The sequence below is a fragment of the Colletotrichum fructicola genome, assembly GCF_000319635.2.
Source record: "Colletotrichum fructicola Nara gc5 chromosome Unknown KSG_Nara_v1_contig08, whole genome shotgun sequence".
NCBI classification, from domain to species: Eukaryota; Fungi; Ascomycota; class Sordariomycetes; order Glomerellales; family Glomerellaceae; genus Colletotrichum; species Colletotrichum fructicola.
In genome coordinates, this window is record NW_027094058.1 from 360,742 (window position 1) to 381,095 (window position 20,354).

The 20,354-nt window shown below is 54.0% G+C and overlaps 4 protein-coding genes across 4 annotated transcripts; all 4 read left to right on the forward strand.

Moving 5' to 3' along the window:
* Positions 1-1,116: 1,116 nt before the first annotated feature.
* On the forward strand, positions 1,117-2,865 carry CGGC5_v013111 (uncharacterized protein; the record flags this gene model as incomplete). Its single annotated transcript, XM_066152864.1, has 4 exons — positions 1,117-1,132; positions 1,195-1,216; positions 1,305-1,473; positions 1,537-2,865. The coding sequence occupies 4 exons, from the start codon at positions 1,117-1,119 to the stop codon at positions 2,863-2,865; spliced, it is 1,536 nt and encodes a 511-aa protein (XP_066007769.1).
* A 1,924-nt stretch (positions 2,866-4,789) lies between these two features.
* On the forward strand, positions 4,790-5,808 carry CGGC5_v013112 (uncharacterized protein; the record flags this gene model as incomplete). The annotated part of the gene is made up of 4 exons (XM_066152865.1): positions 4,790-4,894; positions 5,269-5,431; positions 5,495-5,556; positions 5,644-5,808. 4 exons carry the CDS (start codon positions 4,790-4,792, stop codon positions 5,806-5,808), a joined length of 495 nt encoding a protein of 164 aa, XP_066007770.1.
* Positions 5,809-7,927: 2,119 nt separating this feature from the next.
* On the forward strand, positions 7,928-9,616 carry CGGC5_v013113 (uncharacterized protein; the record flags this gene model as incomplete). The annotated part of the gene is made up of 1 exon (XM_032028429.2): positions 7,928-9,616. The coding sequence occupies one exon, from the start codon at positions 7,928-7,930 to the stop codon at positions 9,614-9,616; it is 1,689 nt and encodes a 562-aa protein (XP_031875293.2).
* Positions 9,617-16,351: 6,735 nt separating this feature from the next.
* CGGC5_v013114 (uncharacterized protein) lies at positions 16,352-16,771 on the forward strand (the record flags this gene model as incomplete). The annotated part of the gene is made up of 2 exons (XM_066152866.1): positions 16,352-16,418; positions 16,551-16,771. 2 exons carry the CDS (start codon positions 16,352-16,354, stop codon positions 16,769-16,771), a joined length of 288 nt encoding a protein of 95 aa, XP_066007771.1.
* Positions 16,772-20,354: the final 3,583 nt, after the last annotated feature.

The following is a 20,354-nucleotide window of genomic DNA, read 5'->3' on the forward strand; positions in this document are numbered from 1 at the left end:
GGGAGGACGCTGATCGAATCACCCTGCAACACCAAACGATACATAGCCCTCAAACGAACCGAGCGGTTTATCTAGAGGGGCGCGCGGGTCTGCACAGTCTAGCTGGAGCAACGATAGCACTGTGTGAAGTTGGCCCCGTACGCCTGCGTGGGTCCACTCACTGAAGCGGACTTGACCCAACTCCATTTGCGGAACAGCATGCCGCCGCATCCCGGCACCCCTCATGCGGCCTCTGGTCTATCCACCTCAGCATCGTTACTTCCACTCAGCCAACCTCTTTCGCGCTTGTCTCTTACCTGACAGGCCTGTTCCCGGAGTCCCGACCCGCTATCGATAGCCATTCGCTGAGACGACTTCGGGCGTAGGTGAATCTTGCCAAAGGGCGCGTACGACGGACGATGTGACACTGAGTCCGCCCCCGCTAGAGTGGCCGCACCAACCTCGACATCCAGCTTCGACCCGATCGCCTGTCCAGGACGAAGAAGAGCAGGGGCTGCCTGGGCGGTACGCCATTCATAGCATGGCGCAGGACAGGATGTGAGACATGTTATTCTAGGTTTGCTTCTCATGCCTTAGGACCGGAGAAGTGCAATTAAGCGTGGAAAACATGCTCAATATCATCAACCAGCGGGGCGTAGCATGTCTTTGAAACACAAATGTGCTGGAATTCTGTTGCTATCCACTGTGGGCCCAGTGAACGCCCAAGGCGAAAGTTGAGTCACACATATGCAAGTGGCGGTTTCGCGGGCGGAATAACTAAACGCCGAGCACTACGTACCTACCCAGCCCCCGATTTTCGTCCGCCGCTCCTTTATATTCCGTTCATTTCGCACTTCCATGCACGTCTATACCAACCCTTCGCTCCCTAAAGCGTCCACATCAGCGTCTTGTTTTTCGCTCCTGCCTGCTACGTACCATCCGCACAAGCTCACGTCAACCGACCTGTCCCTGGCGTCCCAGTCGCTCTCCCTCTCTTGGCTGCTTGTCCGACTCTTTGCGCGAATAGGACTGGACTCCTTCGGAACTCATCCAAGCCTGGCCTTTGTCTAGCGTCGGCTTGGATCTCGTCACCCGTCACTCTGGTCATTCTACTACTCGCATACGCAAGAGCCCCCAATGCACCTTGAGTTGGGTCGGGACTACGCCATGGCACGTCTTGTCCACGGTGACCCACAAAGGACCGAATAATCACAGTGACGACAACGCCACAACCACGGTAAGTACTCTATCACCCCGTTTCTGACCGCGCCTTTCTACGCGCGTATCCCTAGGAGATTAACTGCAAGGGAACACAACATCTTCAGCATGGCGGCACAATCAGCGAAAGTCGAATCAGCGAAAGTCGACGTCTTTACGGAGCGCGAATACTCAGACGGACGGCAGGCCGAATTCATCAACCAGCTATTCACCCTCCGCATCGCGTATTACCCGCCGACATTAGTCTATTTCCGTCTCAGCCCCAAGGTCGATGGTGTATGTGACGCTTCGGTCATCCTGCAAATCCTGCCAGACCATCTAGAGCTGCTACGGTCGCAGCTTTGCCGATGGGATGATGTCAGCTCGTCACATCCCGATGATGCGCGCCAGCGACTTGGCGGCGCCAGTGACTTGACTCGCCTACGGTTCAAGCTGCTTAGTGGCATGAGTGCGCAGATCATTGTGCCGAAAGATTCCAACGGCTTCAAGACACCCGACAGCGCGGCTCAGCATGCTGTTCATCTTTTCGCCTCGCTCGCCTCCTCTCCGTCGTTCTGCGTATACTTCCCTCGCAACAAAGTGCAAAAATCGTTGCTCGAGCAATGCGTCCGGGCCGTTCCTCAGTTTTCAGGGTTGAATGAAGATGACCGACGCAATTTTCAGCGCAAGGTGGATCCAAAGAGGCTGTACGGTGGCAAAGGTGGCAGGGTTCTTACCCCCGATGATTATGAGGATAGCTCTGGCACAGACGGGGAACGGAGCAGATCCACCACACCAGCGACGAACCCGTTAAATGGCTCAACGGTGGACTTCGACAGTGTTCCGCGTCCTGAGGGCTTGCCCCCTCAGTACGGTGAATGCCTCGTCGAGGTAGGGGAATCTAGGGCGACCTCGGACGACGAAGCCAATTTTGTTGAAAGTCCCTCTGTTGGTCATGCACCGCCCGAGTACGATGGCACAGAATTGCTGTGCAGTGTACCGAATGCTTCCAAACGCCCACGGCAATACGCGAACGAGGACGCTCTTCTGTGCCCACGCTCCAAAAAGATCTTGTCCGCTACGCCGTTCACGACAGCTCCAACGAGGAACGTTCAGTGTCTTGATGCAAAGCCGAGGCTCGAATCTGAGGGCGCCGGCATGGATGTTTGCATGGTGTTCCGCGAGTTGACCAGTCGGCTTGACGACCAACAACAACAGATCAAGCAACTGCTCCACGAGCAGAGTGAGCAGCAGCTGAGTCAAGAACAGCTCAAGGCATTGCAAGACCAGATCGGAAAACTCAAGAGACAGAATGCGGAACTCAAGAGACGGAATTCTGAGTTGGAGAATACCTGTGCCGAATTGACAAATCGACAAGAGACGGCCGATGAGGAGAGGGAGAGCATGTGGCTTGATATCAGCGAGCTGCAAGAAGTTACAGGGGAACATGGGAAACAACTGGCAGATAATCCGAAGCTAGCGGAAGATTTGGCATCGTTCATATGGGGTGACGGTTTCCAAGGGCCTGTGAGCGAGCCGATGAAAGAGCACCTGGACGACCTTGTAAAAGAGTACCTGGACAGAATATGTGAAGGAGACTTGATCAAGTTGTTGAGGGAATGCGTCCAGAAGAAAGTCGCCAGCCAAATGGACGAGATGAAGGCGCGAATGTGTGAGACTTTCAAATAGTAATGGATGCAATCAAAGCCGCCGACGTAGGATGCATCCTTGCTGAGATTGGCAAATGCTGGGAGACTGCTCCTGCGGCGTGCGCTGACGCTAGTTCTCTACAGGCTGGTATATTAAACCAACAGCCATAGACTGACGACTAGCGCTGTGTGATGCGTCACGCTCGCAGCGCAAGCCCAGCAAAATGTCCAATTCCCGAAGTAAAATATTCGAAAAAAAACAAAAAAAAACAAGCCAGTTATCGCGAGGATTGTAGGTCGCGCCTTCTGTAACATGGTTTCGGTCGGTGGCTTGCGACTTGCCGTGGGAAAACTTCACCATCGAAGGCTACATCCTCTCATGATCCATGCTGAGTGACGAAAGCCGCGTGACTCTTGAGTTCGGTTATGGACAAGGTGTCAGAAGATATCTGGCAGGAGGCTCCCCCGTTGACAGAAATATCCAGGAACAGCCACAATGAACTGGAGGCTGGGTTATTGTGGTACACATTCTCACATGTCTGAGAGAGAAGTCTGTTCTTTGCGGGCGAGAGATCGGCGTCGGCTTGGATAACTCTGGCAAGTTGTTCGCCGGGGGAGTCGGCGGCACTATGCGTATCGCTGTATCAGGCCGATGCTGAGTGTCATATGGGACAACGTACCAGCAGGAAAGCGGTATAAGACAGAGAGCACCTACAGTATCTCGCGTAAGGTGGACTACTCCCGCAGCCGCAATTGGTGACTCTGGCCTGCAAAACGAAGCAGCTCACTCTGGAAACCACCGCGCAGACATATCAGGCCTGCGAGGCCGCCCCTGTCTCGACAGCGGCGGGTTTCGGGACCGAAGGCGTTATTATGTGACGTCCTTTCATGCCTTCGCCGCCGGCTTTTAGCTAACGACAGTGTACTCACAGGGTCCGCTGCCGCGGGCGTTCATAGCGTCATTGGCAACGGCGCAGCTTCCGGCGTGTTTGCTGTGCTTCAGAGCGCCGGAGCTGGTGGTTATGGTATTGCAGCTGTGTACGGCGGCGTTCAGCTCGTCGGTGGTGCTGTTGCAGCATCGGGGGCGTTGTCTTTGTCCAAGGTGGACACAACGGCATGAGGCTTTTACGATTTGTCTCAGGGCAATACTGCCCTACACAATAGGGGATGACAGATCCTCGAATGCACCCGCTTACTGCCTCATCGACACGCTCGGCCTACAATCACTTTGCAAGAGCTGCATCGGGGGGCAAGACGCTCTCGTTACGAGCTAGGCAAGTTGAGTGATGCGAAAGAGACCAGTTTTGTATCTGGAACTTGGACCTTGCCGCCTGCACGTCCAATGTAATCCGGCGATGGATGCCTACCGTTCTTGAGCGAAAGCGTGACTGTCGACACATTGGCAGGAGGAGCATATACGTCAGGTACTTGGAGCCATCTTCCCGAAACTGCTCCTGGGACTACTTTTTTCCGATAGCGAAGGTCTGAGCATGCGCCTTTTTGCCGTGAGCTCACGTGCCCTTTTCCCACGCGACTGAGGGCGCTAAGCGCCATGGCTTGCGGCAGACAACCCCGCTGTCCAGCATGCGTAAGGATGCCGCGACAGCTGGACGCACTAGGTCAAGGGCGAGTACGGATGAGAACGTCCACAGTGCGAAGCGTTCAGCTTGGCAGTGGACGGGTAACGTGCGCTTCGGCGAGGTGACAGACAGCAGCAAGCAAGGGCATCTGGCGGCAGCAGCCTGGTCGGTGGGAGCAATTTCTTCGGTTGTGTCAGGAACGAACCCAGAAGATGGCTGACGAAGAAATTACACGGAAGTAAAATCTCCTGGGCCGCTTCTATTCGAATAAAGATCCTTGGACCTCCCGTCGCAGTCTGCCTGAAGGACTCTCCCACATATCGCCGTGGGTGTGGACGCCGATCCTTTGATCCTCGCGCCGCCTGCGCCACACAGCTAGCCGCGATGAGCCCGATGAGGACGATGCAGGCGATGAATGGGCGCCAGTATCCTACGGCTGAGTTCACGAACATGACGGAGGACCCTGGTCACCGTGACGGTGACGCAGACGTTGGTGGCGTTCGAGAGCAGTCCAATGGGAAGGCTTCGTGCTCGTACAACTGAAATCGAAAGTAAAGGGCGAATAGGAGGTGCTGCAGGTTCGGCCACGCCTCTTGACGCAATCAAAATTCAGTTTCAAACAATTGAGACTGAGAATGAAAACCCGCCAGCGCTCGACCGAGATACCGCATGTCATATGGCCCACCACAGTCTACCATAGTCGCAGACTATCTGCAGACAGTTGTCGCTCCTGTAAATTGGGGAGTCTCCTAGCTGGGACACTCACAGTATCGTATATTCGTCATATATTTCAAAACCAACATCCCCCCCTCGGCTCTTTGCGACATGAATTTTTATCCCTATCAATGTCTCCAACGTCACAGACCCACGTACCCAAGCAGTCTTCCGCAGCTGCGAACGATGCGCTCGCGCTCACGTTAACCGGCGTGGGGGCTCATTTCGATCCACCGTGTCGCAATGCCAACGCATCACAAACACTCGCTTCATGCAATGAAGTAAGCCGTGACAAGCGGGACGCATCCGATGGTACGAACAGACCCTTACGCAGACCGCTAACCTCGTGCGCCTCTAACATCGTCAACGCACTAGAAGACTCGCCCGATCTCGACCTGGAGGCAAATGCATGCGCTACTCTGTACTCCTGTTTCGAGGTGTGCCCCGATACCCTCACCCGGCCATGCAACATCGCAAACACTGTGTTGTCGCCCAAGCCGCAAGACATTGAGAAGATTCTTCAGTCCAAACCTTTCGCACTGATTGACTGGGATGATGACGGCTTCTCCTGCTTCAACGTCGGAGGAGAATGTGACGATGGAGGCACTGAGATCACGTCCGAGAAAAGTCGGGTCGGCGCATCTACGTTCTCACAGAAATTATTTTTATCGGAGCCTGGTCATGCGTGACTTCTGGAAATGGGACGTTTGGAAGACGCTGGTCACCGGATAGGCTGAGAATTTGAAAGCCGATTTCAAGTACCCATAGGCTTGTTGAAGGGCGTTTCGACCAGAGCAAGACGTTGTTCTTGCTTGATTGCCAAGCAGCTATTGTTCGTACACATTTGCCGGTCTGTGCTATAGCACCGAAACCCAAGATATATACATTCATAGACAAGCCCGCTAGACGGCGGAGGAAGGTTATCACAGCTACAACTGATTAGTAGTCAACCCCATCCTTCAGCTTTGTTTTCCCTCGTGCCTAAGAACAGTCGAAGCCAGAGCGTCCTTGAACATCCGGACAACCAACCTTTTCTCTCTTATCAGAAAGATGGCCGGCCTGCTCTCGACATTGGTCACATTCGCTCAAGGGCAGGTCACAACACATTAGCAACTCTAGGACGCGGCGGCGTCGACATTTTCATTGCCGGAACAACGATTTCGAAGACCCAGTGCTCGTTCGAGACCAACCCCGAGACTAAAGTAATCACGTCCTTTGACAGATCACACGGCCAAACGAGTCAAGTCTGGGGGGAGGTTTGTTTCCCGTACATGGCCCCTGAAGTGATTGCAGACAAGGCGCAGACGTCCAAGTCTGATGTATGCTCCCTTTATGTTATCATGTTATGGACGTTAGACGTTGGGGGGTGGCGCAAGGCGTCGAATCACTTCATGTCGTACAATGCCGCGGTTGATTTTGCGGTCTGTCAGGCAGCCAGCTATCCAACTTTGCGAGAGATGGCCGAGACTGAACCTGCGCATCGGGCTTCTGCGGTACAACTTCTAGTTAGGTATTTTTGATGGGCGGGATCTTTCTACACCAAGGGCACAGTGGCCGTGGAATTCTGCCTCCACTTCTTGCCACGTTGAGCGAACGCGATGACCTGAGCGACCATCTGGACGCATATCAGCTTCACGTGTCAATGATCAACTTCAGGGCTAGCTGTTGCGCCATCAAAGTAGCTCCATCTGTTGTAGAGTAAACTGCCAGAACCTCAATCCGCAGCTCTTCCCCAGAAATCACTATCATTGTCGACGTCATACTCGTCATCACTCGTCGGCTCATAGTCAAACCCGTCGTCATCGATGTCACTAAACCCTCTGTCCCATATGTCGTCCTCAAAAGATTGCTCTATGACGCGAATTTCCAACCACGACTTGCCATGATACTCCTGACGCAAATGCTCGGGCCGTCCTCATAAACTTCTAGCAATTTGCGTCACAGATCGCATGGCTTGGAAGTGATCGTCAACCATGGAAAGTGCCTGTTTGACCACCTCTAGGTTATCCTGGTCGTCAAACTTCAGTTCCATAGCGCTCGTGCTGGCCAGCGATGTTCTGAGCGTGCTTAAGTTGATGCAGCTTCGTTGAATAGCCATCAGAATAGCGGTGCTGTCATTTTCGAGCATGACTTCGGTGGGTTCCAGAGAGAAAGATTGGGAACCGAATCACTATGTGGCGAATGCAACCTGCATTGGCTTCTCCGATGTTCGTGAGGAAAGAAGCAATCTCCTCCGACGTGGCCGTGGCGAAATTGAATCTGTTCTGACCGTACAATATCGAGCGCGCCTCATCGTGGATGGTCTTGTTCACGCGTAAGAGACCAGGTGTGATATTCCGTGTTCGTTCGGGCCAAGACCATGGGTCGACTGGCAGCTCCAGCAATAATACCAGCTCGTATATCTTGTTTCGAAGTTCGCCGGCAAGATCGAGGATGTCGATAGCTGGTTTGGCGGGCAAAAGCTGCAATTGACTAGTTAGAGACGAAACTCAGAACAGACCTATGGGCTGGAGAGATACGTGAGACATTGCAGTTGAATGGCCCAGTGAAACTTGGAGAGCCCATCAAATATATCGGTCCTAACGAGATGTTGTTACGTGTCGAGGGTGACGCAATAATAGATTGTACAGGCGGGTTTTCCGGTAATTATAAATCTGTCAAACAGTGTCTTATATGCATGCTACACTGGAACGACTTCCCTCTCGCCTAATTTTTCTTGCCATCCACTGTTAGTGTAATACGTGGGATACCACCAAAATTCTTAACAGCGGAAAACCCTTCAATTCTCGCCTCCAGCGCCCTCCCGCGATGGCCTCGCAGCCTCCGGCGGGCTCTGGACCGATGCCGGCCTCCTCGGCCGGCCCTGATCGAGGCTCTGGAGCCCCTCCGGAGCCGTCCCCAACCTCAAGGGCTAAACGCCGCCGCGATACCGAGGCCCAGCCAGCCCGGCCCAGCCTCGTGGGAAGCCAGCCCGACGCCTCTACGACAACCCCCTTAACGGCTAAGGGACCCTCAACTGTGAATGGGACAGCTGCTGGAGCTGTCCTTACAGCCCTTAGTGAAGAGGCCAAGCTCTACGAAGCCCGAAAGGATGTCTTTATGGCTATCGCCCAGTCTGTAGACAACGTGGTCTCTTGCTTTGAGGGGCCTAGGAAGCAGATCGCGAAGGAGGCTACAACCTACGTAGTTCAAGCCTTGAAGAGGATCATGGGGAACGGAACGGCGGCCCCGACCCCGAGCCGGAATTGGGCTAAGGTGGTAGCTTCGGCTGAATCTGCAGCTGCAGCCCCAGCCCAAGCCCCGGCCCCGGCTCCGGTCCGCACCCAAAACCCAATCCATCCCCAGGCTCAGACTCAGACTCTAGCCCAGCCAAAGGAGGACCTCCGGGTCTTTGCCCGCATCCCCGAGGAGGGCCTAACGGCTGCTAGGAAGCATGCCCCTTTTGCCCTCCGCCGGAAGGTCTGCCAGGCCCTTGGCCTGCAGCTAGCAGATATCCCACATATCTACCACATCGCAACTGGCTACTCACTGAGACCCCTGAATAAGCAGGTTCAGCAAGCCCTCCTTACGGACAAACAGAAACTAGCCGACAGTCTTGGAGCCTATAAGGTTGAGACCCCTACTAAGTGGTTCACCTATGTTGTCCCACGCTGCCCTGCTAAGCTATGGACTATCGATGGGGATACCCTCGACCCAGCTACTCTAGTTGAAGAGGAGGTCTTTGCACAGACAGGATGCAAGCCTATCCGGGCCCGCCAATCCCAACTTGGCGTGAATCCTATCACAAACGAAGTCTCTTGGATCATCTCCTTCTCTGTAGAAGTACTACCCTTCAGGCTCTTCAACCAAAGCAGCAGATCTCAGCTTATCCAGAAGAAAAAGACCCTCATCAGACATGACCCTGGTTGCCAGGGATATCATTCAAACCGGTACTGTAACCGACAGCCACTCTGTAGCAACTGCAGCAGGCCCGCAGGCTCCCATGAGACCTGGCCCTGCATAGCCAGACCGAAGTGCGCTAACTGCGCCGGCCCCTTCCAAGCCAACCATAAGGACTGCCCAGCAAGGCCCTTAGTGGTTAACGGCTCCCCCACCCTCCCAGGCCGGAAGGAACTCTCCCGGATCCGTAAAGCTGGGCAGAAGGCCTATGAGGCCCTCTATCAGAGCAGTCAGGCCGGCACCCACGCCCGCAGCACCCAGCAACCTAGCAACAGCCTGACGAGCCCTCAGCCTGGCTCTAAGCGACCACGAGCCCCTACCCCTACCCAGGACTCAATCATCGTAGCGGACGTTAGCGATACAGCAAGCTCTAGCAGTATGGAGGAGGACGAGACTGAGGTTGAAGCAGACGTCTCTGACAGCAACCCTATCCTACCACCACTACCTACCCAGCATACCCCAGCTACCTCAAGCAGCAGGGTCCAGCGGGTAGCTCAGAAGCCTGATTATAACGTTATTAATGCCTACACCCACCTCGACCTCGACTCGGAGCAGTAGGCTCAGGACGGCTACCCCACGGGTATTACGGGTCGCCCAGTGTAACGTGGGGAAGAGAAGCCCAGCTCATACAGCTCTTCTAGAGCTCTGCTGGGCAGATCAGATCGATATAGTCCTGATCCAGGAACCCTGGATAGGCTATAGAGATAAGATGCAGATTAACACACACCCAGGCTTTAACTCCTACGTACCAGTTGACTTCTGGAACAGCAGAGACACAAGGCCTAGGGTTATGACCTACACACGCAAAGGTCTAAGGCTGCAAATACAGCAACAAAGGCCTACCCAATCAAGAGATATCTTGTGGGTGAAAGTTGGCGACCTCACTATTATGAATATATATAGGCCGCCAGATGAGCCTATAAACCAAGCAACCAGCCTCCTTCTAGATTACCAACCGCCAGAGAGAGCCCTTATTGCTGGGGACCTTAACGCCCACCACTCCTCATGGGAACCTGGGTCCCCTAGCCGAAATCGAGGAGACGATATTGCAGAATGGGCGGAAGGCTACGATCTTCTGTTTATTGGGGAGGTTGGGGCCCCTACCCATACCCACGGGCATACCCTCGACCTAACCCTCTCAAATATCCCCTTTACTGAGGCTTATATCAGCCCACACCTACACCCAGGGGCTGACCACGAAGCCATCACAACAATTATTCCTATGAGTAGGGCCCAGGAACAGGGACGCCAGGCTAACCAGCTCTCAGTACCAGAGTCAGCCCTACCACGGCTGATCGACCTAGTAAAGGCTGGGGCTACAGCCTTACCTACTCTAGGGGAACTGCCCAGCCCAGCAGAGCTAGACACCCTAGCTGCCCAACTGGTCAGCCTCTTCTATACAGCTATTCAAGCTGTAGGCAAGAGACGGACTAATCAGGGTAGGGGAGCCCCCTGGTGGACAGAAGAATGCTCAGTAGCCCACCAAGCTGCTATTAAGGCTAGGCGCCAACAGGCCCAAGAACCTGGGCTGGTCATACCTCCCCCTATCTTAGAGGAACAAAAGGTCTTCTTAACAACCGTTAGAAGGGCAAAACGCGCCTACTGGACTACTAAGGTTGAAGAGGCTAAGACAGACCAAGATCTATATAAGATCATAGGCTGGCGGAAGTCAAGCCTAGCAGTTAAAGCTCCGCCTCTAATAGTAGAAGGAGAGACGATCAGCAACACCTACGACAAAGCCCAAGCCTTACGAAAGGCCTTACTCGAACGGTTTAGCGCTAGAGATGACCTACCTGGGAACCCTTTTGCTATCCCAGTGGTCACAAGGCGTCTTATACCCTGGCAGGATACAGTTAGTATAGAGGAAGTACGCCAGGCTACTCTAACAGAGACTACAACCCCTGGGACTGATAGGATTACTACAAAGTTACTACAATGCACCTGGGGTTTAGTAGCTAGGCCTATACAGCAGCTCTTCCAGGCCTGCGTACAGGTAGGCTACTTCCCTAGACCCTTCCGCAAAGCGGAGGTTGTTATGATCCAGAAACCGGGGAAAACAGACTTCTCTAAGACTGGGTCCTGGCGCCCGATATCTCTATTATCCTGCTTAGGCAAAGGCTTAGAACGGTTGATAGCAAAAAGGATGGCCTACCTTACCATCCTAGAAGGGGTCGCCAGCCCACAGCAGGTTGGAGCCTTACCAGGGAGGGCTGCAGTCGACCTGACAACCTGTCTAACCCATGAGATCGAGAGGGCTCTAGATACAGGGCTTACTGCGACGCTAGCAACAATGGACGTCAAGGGGGCGTTTGATTCCGTCCTACGAAACCGACTTATTATCAGGCTACGGCAGCAGGGCTGGCCAAGCAGCCTGATCAAGCTGATCTACACCTTCACCTCTAGCCGAACAGCCCGGGTCAGGCTAGAGGATACTACTACAGAGGACTTCCCTCTATCCTGTGGACTACCACAAGGCTCTCCGCTATCACCTATCCTCTTCCTGCTCTATATAGCTGATATCCTAGCTGATGATCAGAAGCTACGGTTTGGCTATGCAGATGATATAGGCTTAGTAGCTACTAGCCCCTCGCTAGAAGAGAACGCTACAGCCCTAGGCCAGGAGATCACCAGTATCCTCAGCTGGGGAACAGAAAATAAGGTCGCCTTTGACCCAGCTAAGTGTGAGGCAATCCACTTCAGCAGAAAACATAAACAGACAACAAACCTACCCGATATCCAAGCGAGAGGCCTGACTATTAAAGCCTCAACAAAGCCTGTAAGATGGTTAGGGGTCTGGTTTGACAGGAGACTCACCTTCCAACACCATGTAGGAATAAAGGTAGCAGCAGCAAAGAAGGTAGCCTATTTCCTACAGCACCTTACAAACACAAAAGGGGGGCTCCCAGCAGCTGCAGTTCGAAAAGCAGCTATTGCTTGCGCCCTCCCGATAGCCTTATATGGAGCGGAAACCTGGTATGCAGGCCTGACTAAGCCAGCTCTAAGCAGCAACAACAGTACTAGTAGCAGTACTGCTTCACAGATAGCTACAGTTGGCACAGGGCAGAAGGGTCTAGCCTGTAGAGTCGGAAGAGTTATTACAGCAGCAGCAAGGGCTATCCTACCTGTCTGGAGGACCACACCAACCAGTGCCCTCATCCGAGATGCTGGCCTACCTACAGCAGAGGTAGCCCTCGAGGCAGCGCGACTACGCTTCGCTACACGCCTACAGAAGGTTGACCAACAACATCCCTTGGTCCCAAGGCTTCTACAGCCAGGGCGGCAGCAGACCAGGCTCCAAAGGACAGCTGGCCTCTTACCTAAGTGCCCAAGGCCAGCACTTCTACAGCCGCAATACCTCCCAGGGTCCTATAACCTTATAGTTACACAGACGAAGGAAGTAGCAGCCAGGATCTTCCAGGCCTGGCTCAAGACGGTGCCAAAAGAGCATACTATCATCTACTCAGATGGCTCTAAAGCCCCTGATGGCGCTACAGGATTTGGCTTTGTCATCTACCGTAAGAATAAACGCATAGCCCAGGGCTGCGGACGCCTCGGCATAGCAGAAGTATTTGATGGCGAGGCCGAAGGGGCGAGGGCAGGGCTCCGACGGGCCCTCCTTACCTCCCAGGGCCAGCCTATACATATCTGTATCGACAATACCAGCGTTATCCAGGGGATCCGAGGCATGGCCCCAGACTCCTCACAAGCTGCCTTCCTTGAGATCCAAGAGGCAGTTAGGATATACAACATACAAACCCACTGGTCCCCAGGGCACCAGGGCATCAAAGGAAACGAGGAAGCAGACATCCTAGCTAAGGAGGGCACAACCCTGCCAGCCCCTAGGGGCCAACTAGCTACCCTATCAGGGATCAAACGGCTTGCTAGAGAGCGTATATACCGCCAGCATAGAAGATGGTGGAAGCAAGAGGCAACGTCCTGCCACACCCAACTAGGGCTTAAGGCTTCCCTCGCCTGCCCTCCTGAACTGACCCTGCCACGGGCGATCCTTCACCATCTCCTGGCAGCCCGTTCAGGGCATGGAGACTTCGAGCAATATCACCAACGCTTCAACCATACAGAAGCACTACTTACCTGCTCCTGCGGGGAGGCAAAGGCAGTAGACCACCTAGTCTACTGCCGAAAGACCTTAGTGAGGCGGCTTCAGTGGCCCACCCTCCACCCTTCTAGTTCACAGGAGCCTATAGGGCCTATAGGATCTCTTGAGCAGTACTATAAGGGGCTAATTACTGATCATGAAGGCTTCCAGGCCTTTCTCTCCGTGACAGACTTCTTCCAGAAGATCTGCCCGCGGTACTAGGGACTAGGTCTTGACCTAGACCTTAGTAACAACCCCCTCCTCGTAGAGGATCGGAAGACCACAACGGAACTAGGGAACCAGCGGGAACTAGGGACGAATAGAACACATAGTAGCCCACGGGCAAGATTTGGAGGACGTTAGGAAGAGGCGTGTACTGTAGAGTATATAGCTTGAGCCGGCGACCCTCCACGCCATATACCCCTCGGGAGGTCGGCCGCAAGGGCGGCTGCGCCCTTGCCGCCACGGCGTTAAATATAACAACAACAACAACAACATGCTACACTGGAAGAGCCATGCACGATTTATTACAAACTGATGCGTACAAAGAACGATCTATCGATTGGCACACATCTCTCAAGCTGGTTAAAGTCAGCGGCGGATGAGAATCACCCTGAGACCTTGCTGGATGAAGTCAACTCATTCCTTGGTTAGATTGTCGTCGTCATGGCAAAATTCAAAAAGGCGAATTGGCATCATCGATTTGGTTTCAAGTGAAGTATAATGAGCAGAAGCCCGTTTGTAGAATAAGTCACATGCCTAGAGGAGCTTAGTGGGTGAGGTGGGCAGAGGGTAGAGCATGGATATGGCGGGATGTAGCAAAATCATGTTTAGCCAGCCAACTGTTGCATACGCATTGCTGTTACCTCGTCATATCATCAGGTTTAGCTCAGAATATAATTGACGCGGTGATGAGACTCAACGGTATGTTGATGGGGTACGTGAAAATGGTAGAGGAACATTGTCAGGAAGAACTGGCAGCTTCAACCTACCACTCACTACGATGGCCACTTTGCTTCATGAACAGGTCGAGAACTGACGGAAGCCAAGTAGGAATACATGAGTTAGAGGATGACGAATTAACGTTTGGCTTTGTGACCGCACAGTAGTATCAGCACGTCCTGGACCCTTCCTTGACGCGTTATCGAAGAGCTAAGTATACTGCAGCAAAGCGCTTGAGGAGTTGGGTGGCTTTAGTTTGAGGTTATCTGAAATCTGCGCCATAGGTGGGCTAACATTGTCACCCTTTACTTGGTCCCGAGGAGGGAAAAACAGCAGGAGGGAGGCACGATAGGCTGCCGCACTAGAAGAAAGACACGATGCTGAAAATTGCGAACATCGTTTGCTCAATGAAGCACTGGCTGGCCCCTGTGCATCTCCTATCCTCGTCCCGGCTTCCTCCCTGTCGACCCGTCCATACGGCTCCGCAAACTGATCCGTCGCGGAGGTTGCCGTAGTCTGAGATGGCGAGGCTGTGGAACGTATGATGGGTGCAACCGGCCACGAACGCGACCACCACTGAAGCCGAGCACCATGTCGAGCAGCTCTTTTCGAACCGCATGCTTCGGACCACCTGCAAGCACAACCTGTAGGCGCTTCGGACAGTCGCGCTGGGTCATCGCAAGCATGAGCGCTGGCCCCTCTTTGCAACGGGCAAGGAACGCAATGGCATCATCCGCTTGGACCTCATCCTCGATGAACAGAGTGTGAGTGCGAGAATCTTGTGTCACTCCATCTCAAATAGCTTGTGGTTCGGATGGGACATTGGTCGACCGATACAGGGACACGCCGGGTCGGTGTGACTCGGCCTTCAACGGCAGGCGCGAAAGTCGGACTGTCTGTGGCTGATCCTGACTGTTGCGCCCATGCGTTGGTGCCTACTGTTGCCTTAGCAGGCGTTGCTTATCGTTCCTCCACGTTGGCTTGCAGCCACAGGCCTCAAAACGCAATGCCAACTGCTCTGCCGCACGATGTCAATCATCCGCGGAGACCTTGTCGTGAGGCGCTTCCGACATTACTGTAGGTCCGGCCAATAGCCAGCGCTCTAGGCAGACATCGGGGCGGGCGACTGGAAGTTCGGCGACGGCTGCATTGAATGAGGACGTGGGGTACTCGCTGGCTAGGCGGCTGCAATCCGCTGCGCTACTAGGATTCATGCTGTGTCCCGTTGCCTCGAACCCCAGTTGTGTGTTGGCCAGCCGAGTCCATCGCTTGTGGCACCCCGCAGACCCCTTGCTACGGTGTTGGTACCGGTACTTTGCCGCTGGTAAACCGGTGCAAGTGCCTGCCCCGCATGCAAGTCGACGGCACCCGGGCGAGGGTGGCTACATCGACTGGCAGAACGCCGCAGTGATGGCACACTGTCAGCCAACCACCACACTCCAGGTACGTCCCCGGCCATGGCTGGCGACAAACAGGAGGTGTGTCGGCTTGCCAGCTTGTGCGCAGAGACCAGCGGGCATCGCATCTCCTCGAGCAGTCTTGGGCATTCAGCCGTAATGTCGAGTCGAGCCTCTGGTGCCAGCACCGGGTACAGGAGCCGCACGTCTGCCCCGAAATTACGCGCCGCGAGTGGCGGCTTAAGCTGTCGGACGGTTCAAATCTCACCGGACGTCGTGCGGGCTTCTCCTGGTAGCTGCATATCCGCATACCGCCTCCAATCTCGGTGGCTTTGTGAGCCTCATCAAACATGGCAGAACACGAAGCGCGGCTCGATGGCCCCTGATCATTGCACATGTTCCCTCATGACGACCTCCACCGTTGGGTCCCGGACCAACGCCTCGAATGCCCCGGCCGCTACAAGCAGCCATCGGAGTTGCCAATAGTTTCTAGCTTAACGATGCTTCCGAGGATGACCCCGAAGAGCTTCTGCGCGCTATTCCCGAGTACCATCGAAGCACCTACCCCGACGAATTCGCTTTCAATGTTGCCGCTTCGCCGACCCCGCAGCTGGGCCTCTCATGTTGGGCAGGTGGTAAGGTTTTCTAACCTTCTTTCTCACCTCTGGCTACTGCCAGCGCATCTTACATGCCGCAGGTATCCCCTGAACGTTCAAGGCAGTCTGTTAGAGAAAGCACGCCACACGATCGATCAACCATGAGGGTGCTGTGACTGATATGCTGCGGTGCTCGTCATCCTAAGATTTGATGTCGATCAAGAACTGAGTAGCAGCACGCCAATCGCTTTGCATAGCCACAATGAGCGCCACAACCCAATTCAAGCTCCGCATCGTGGCTATCTCGCTGAAGTACGAATCATTTTTCGGTGAGATATACGCTGACCTCCTTACTCGGCTCCGACAAAAGACAGACATCCAATGGGGGAAACAGCCGTCAAGTGCCCTGAGCCTCATACAATAAAGCCCGTCCCCGACCGCCGTGCTCATTACGGACGCAGCTCTCACCGAGGAGTCCCCTGAGGTCTGGGATGCCATCATCGCCTACGTTGGCCAGGGTGGCACCGCCATCGCCATGGCTCATTTCAGCAGTTTCGTCAAGCCCAATAAAATAAGGCCGTTCTTCGCAAAAGCTGGTTTGGCTTGGGAAAGCGGCGACTACCACTGGACGGCCGTCGCGCTCCGCCCACAGATAGCCGGCAGCGCTGCAGAGAGACTTTAAGTCGCATGTAGTCGAGTCGCGAACACGCGCGGTTCGTCATTGGAATCGTCCGAGTTCAAGACCCCAACGTATACTGGACTTTTTGGGGCTATTAGTGTTGCCAAAAATCATCTTTTCGCATGAGCCTGCCATAGGGCATCTGCCTCCGTCACTCAAGCTAGCTGAGGCAGAGAACCTAGTCAAGGCAGCGCTGTTGTCGAACCCTTTGAAATCGGCGCCCTGCAGTCTGAAAATCCACGTCAGAGACCACCAAAACGTTGTCAGTGATTGCTCTCTCGATCACTAGTCACCAGCAACGGCGACAATATCAGTATCATTTTGAGTCACAAACAAATCCACCCGAAGAACAGCTTGCCGCTCGCCACATTCACGTCCGCAAGCGCCGCAGCCAAGAAGCCAGCGCTACGGCTCGACCGAGATGAACCTATAGTACGTGTAGTGGAGAGAGCCACCCACAGCCCTTTGAGTGCGGATCGGAAAGAATTGGGAAAGACCGAAATTGATTGACTGAGCGGTGACGCTCCGCGAACGACGGGCCCATCCAAATTCAATGGCATGACTTTCGCCAGCATCACCCCACACGAGCAGAGGCAGGGCGCCGGTCCAGGGAATCCGAAGGTGTGCGATGCCGTGAGCTCTTCTCCTCCCTCGATAGAGTATCCGCATTTGTCAGACTTCCTTCGCTTGAGCACGCTCGCCTTGGCGAAAGTGATAACATTCTCTCTGGGGTCGTCAATTTTGCCGCACAGTCCCAGCCGACGCGCGTCGACAGGATGGGGCGAGTCAGCCGGCGTCAGCGGATTCGACGATACTTGCAAGTCATACTGCTCCGATAGTCACACTGGCGGAGAATACATCGGGATGCGCACTGCACCTGCTGACTGTATGCAATAATCTGTTGGGTAAACGAGGATTCCTTGGTGGACATGCGGGCTGCCCCGAATCAGAGGATGCCTTGAGACATGGTTTTTGACCGGCCCCCGCATCCACCTCAACGACTCCTACGTAGGCAGTGATGAGATGAATCCTGTGATGAAGTGGCAGGAACGCTGTCCCAGGGGCCCTCTGGCTTGCTAGAGTGCACTCCAGAGGGCTCTGAAGGCCTCTGACGATACTATATGTGTGCGTTTGCCGAACGTTGGGCAGTGAGAGAAACGGACCAAATACTGCTCGAGCAGAGAGAGTCTCGAAACGAAGGGTCGTTGTAGTAAGGCACACTGCAGGCATTTCTGAGAGAAGGCAGATTGGGCTGGGCGGGTTTGCCAGTGCAGGACATTCTAGGCCTTGTGCAGGGTGGGAATGGGCGGTTTGTGTCTGTTGGCGAGGTAAATAGGAGGCTGGGAGGCAGAGAACGGTGGACGTTACGCGGCGTTGCATGCGGACGCAAGAGGAACTTGTCACCCATCAATCTATCGAGCTTAATTTATCCTTGGGTGCCATCAAATATAGTGTGTGGTTCTTTACCAATGTTCATGCATATCTAGGTGCAGAAGCTTCTTTGGCCGCAGAGTGTTAGTTGATAGGGGAACAGGGGTCTCGGCGAAAAGTTGTTCCCTCAGACTTGATAAAATAAATGGTGAAGCCAGAACTCGCAGCAGGTGGATACACAGCTGAACCGATCCAGTGTCTCCTTGCTGACTGATTTCCCCATCTCCCTCAATCAATTCACTATGGCTCTTCGAGACGTACTCGACGAAACCGCGCCGTATCCCATCCGCCAGCTCCTCTACTCTTACCTTACCATACCGGATATTTGCCTGTTAGGTCGGATGTGCAAATCCTTTCGCTGGCTTCCTAAACACCTGTCAAGATCGCTCTTGAACATCGACACACACTTACAACCCTTCATCACCGATCCTCAACGGTTCCGCGACCGCCTGGGACGCTTTGACGGCATCATCTCCAGGGGTTTTGCGCTCAATTTCTTTTTTTCCGGCTGCCAGAAAACCCCGTACCTGGACGTGTTTGTCGAGAAAGGCGTGAAGACGGATGCTTTCGTGTGTTTCCTGAAGCTCGAGGAGCTGTACGAATTACCCGAGAGCCAACACCACGTCGATGATGAAGTTCGCGAGACCATACTATTGCGGAATGCCGAACGCCAGACTACAATCCGCCTTACGTTGACCAACGGATTCCCACTTCTCCACATCCTCCAGACCGCGTGCGCAACGGCCGAACTCAACTTCATCACCCGCGACAAGGCGTACTCGCTCTTTCCGTCTCTCACGATACATCAACACAAGTTTTACCTTCTACGCCGCCTTGATGACGATTCCGGTTGCCGTTTGAGCGAATACGCACACCATGGCTGGACGACGCGAGATGTGATGTGGCCGGACTGGACGGATAAGATGAAGTTAAAAGGAAAGGGCTGTCGACGCGTAGGCCACCGGTTCTCATTAGTCGTGGAACTTCCGGGGAATTTCGGTACACCATCGTCGACGCCTCATTACGTTATTGAACACGCCCAGTTTGGGATCCAAGGAACGGTGTATATGACGAGGCCGAATAGAGGCAAGCGAAGAGACGACGAATTTGAACTGGAAGCGAAGCCCTTCACTTCTCATGCCCTGCGCCATTGTTACACCATCGCCAATTCTTGGTCGTGGGGTTATTTTCTCAGCGGGCGCCTTGAGAGATGGCTCATGATGGAGCTATTCAAAATGGGTCATGAAAACCGACCTGGTCCTCTTACTCCCAATACGCCCTACTACTCCTTTAAAGTTTCCCTTCCGCTCAGCATTACGCCCCCGTCGACGTGGGATCACGCTGATGATCAAGTGCCTATATGGTATGCAGAATGGGCAGCGGATCGTAGGTGGTAGAGGAAGTTGAAAGACAGCAAGCTAAGGCAGGGTTGGACGGGAGCCTCATCCCTGGTCCATTTGGGAACATGGTATCTTTGATGAGAAGGGTGTGACACAAGATAGATCTCGACAGATTTGGTTCTACATGCCGCAGGAGCCGCAGGCTAAGCTTGTTCACTCGCAATGTATGAAGATGGCCCTGGCTGTATCGAACAGATGTCGAGACGACAGATTACGGCTCTTTCGTGCAATCACACAAATTGCACTCTTGTCAGCTACTCAGCGGTGACCCAAAATCGTGGTTCCGCTTTACCGAATCTTGGGCAGCGACAATAGACGTAGAGAAGCGGCAGCGGAACGCTATCATGGGCTCAGATCGAACAAAGCTGGGGTACTGTATCAAGTTGCGCCCACATTTTCACAGCCTCTGTGGTTTAGTTTGCAGGCCGGCGTCATTCAGTAGCTCTGGTGTCTCCCACGATGGACAGAAACACCGGTCCACTGGGGCTGTGGATGCCATCTTTGAAAGCAAAGCGCGACAGTTGAGCCATCTTCTGGCACCACCGGCCAGCCGTCGTTGTCGGCCTCGGAAATATTTTCTTTGCCACCTCCACGAATGTCTTTTCGCATCTCTCAAGAGGCCATTGCATGATGCCGATGAACAGCGCATTGATGTTTTTTACACGTGGTCAGCTATTCGTCCACGAGTCGCGGGCGCAATGCTTGAATGGGCAAACGAGTGGGTGGATGCGTGCACGTGTGGGCTGGTCGACCTA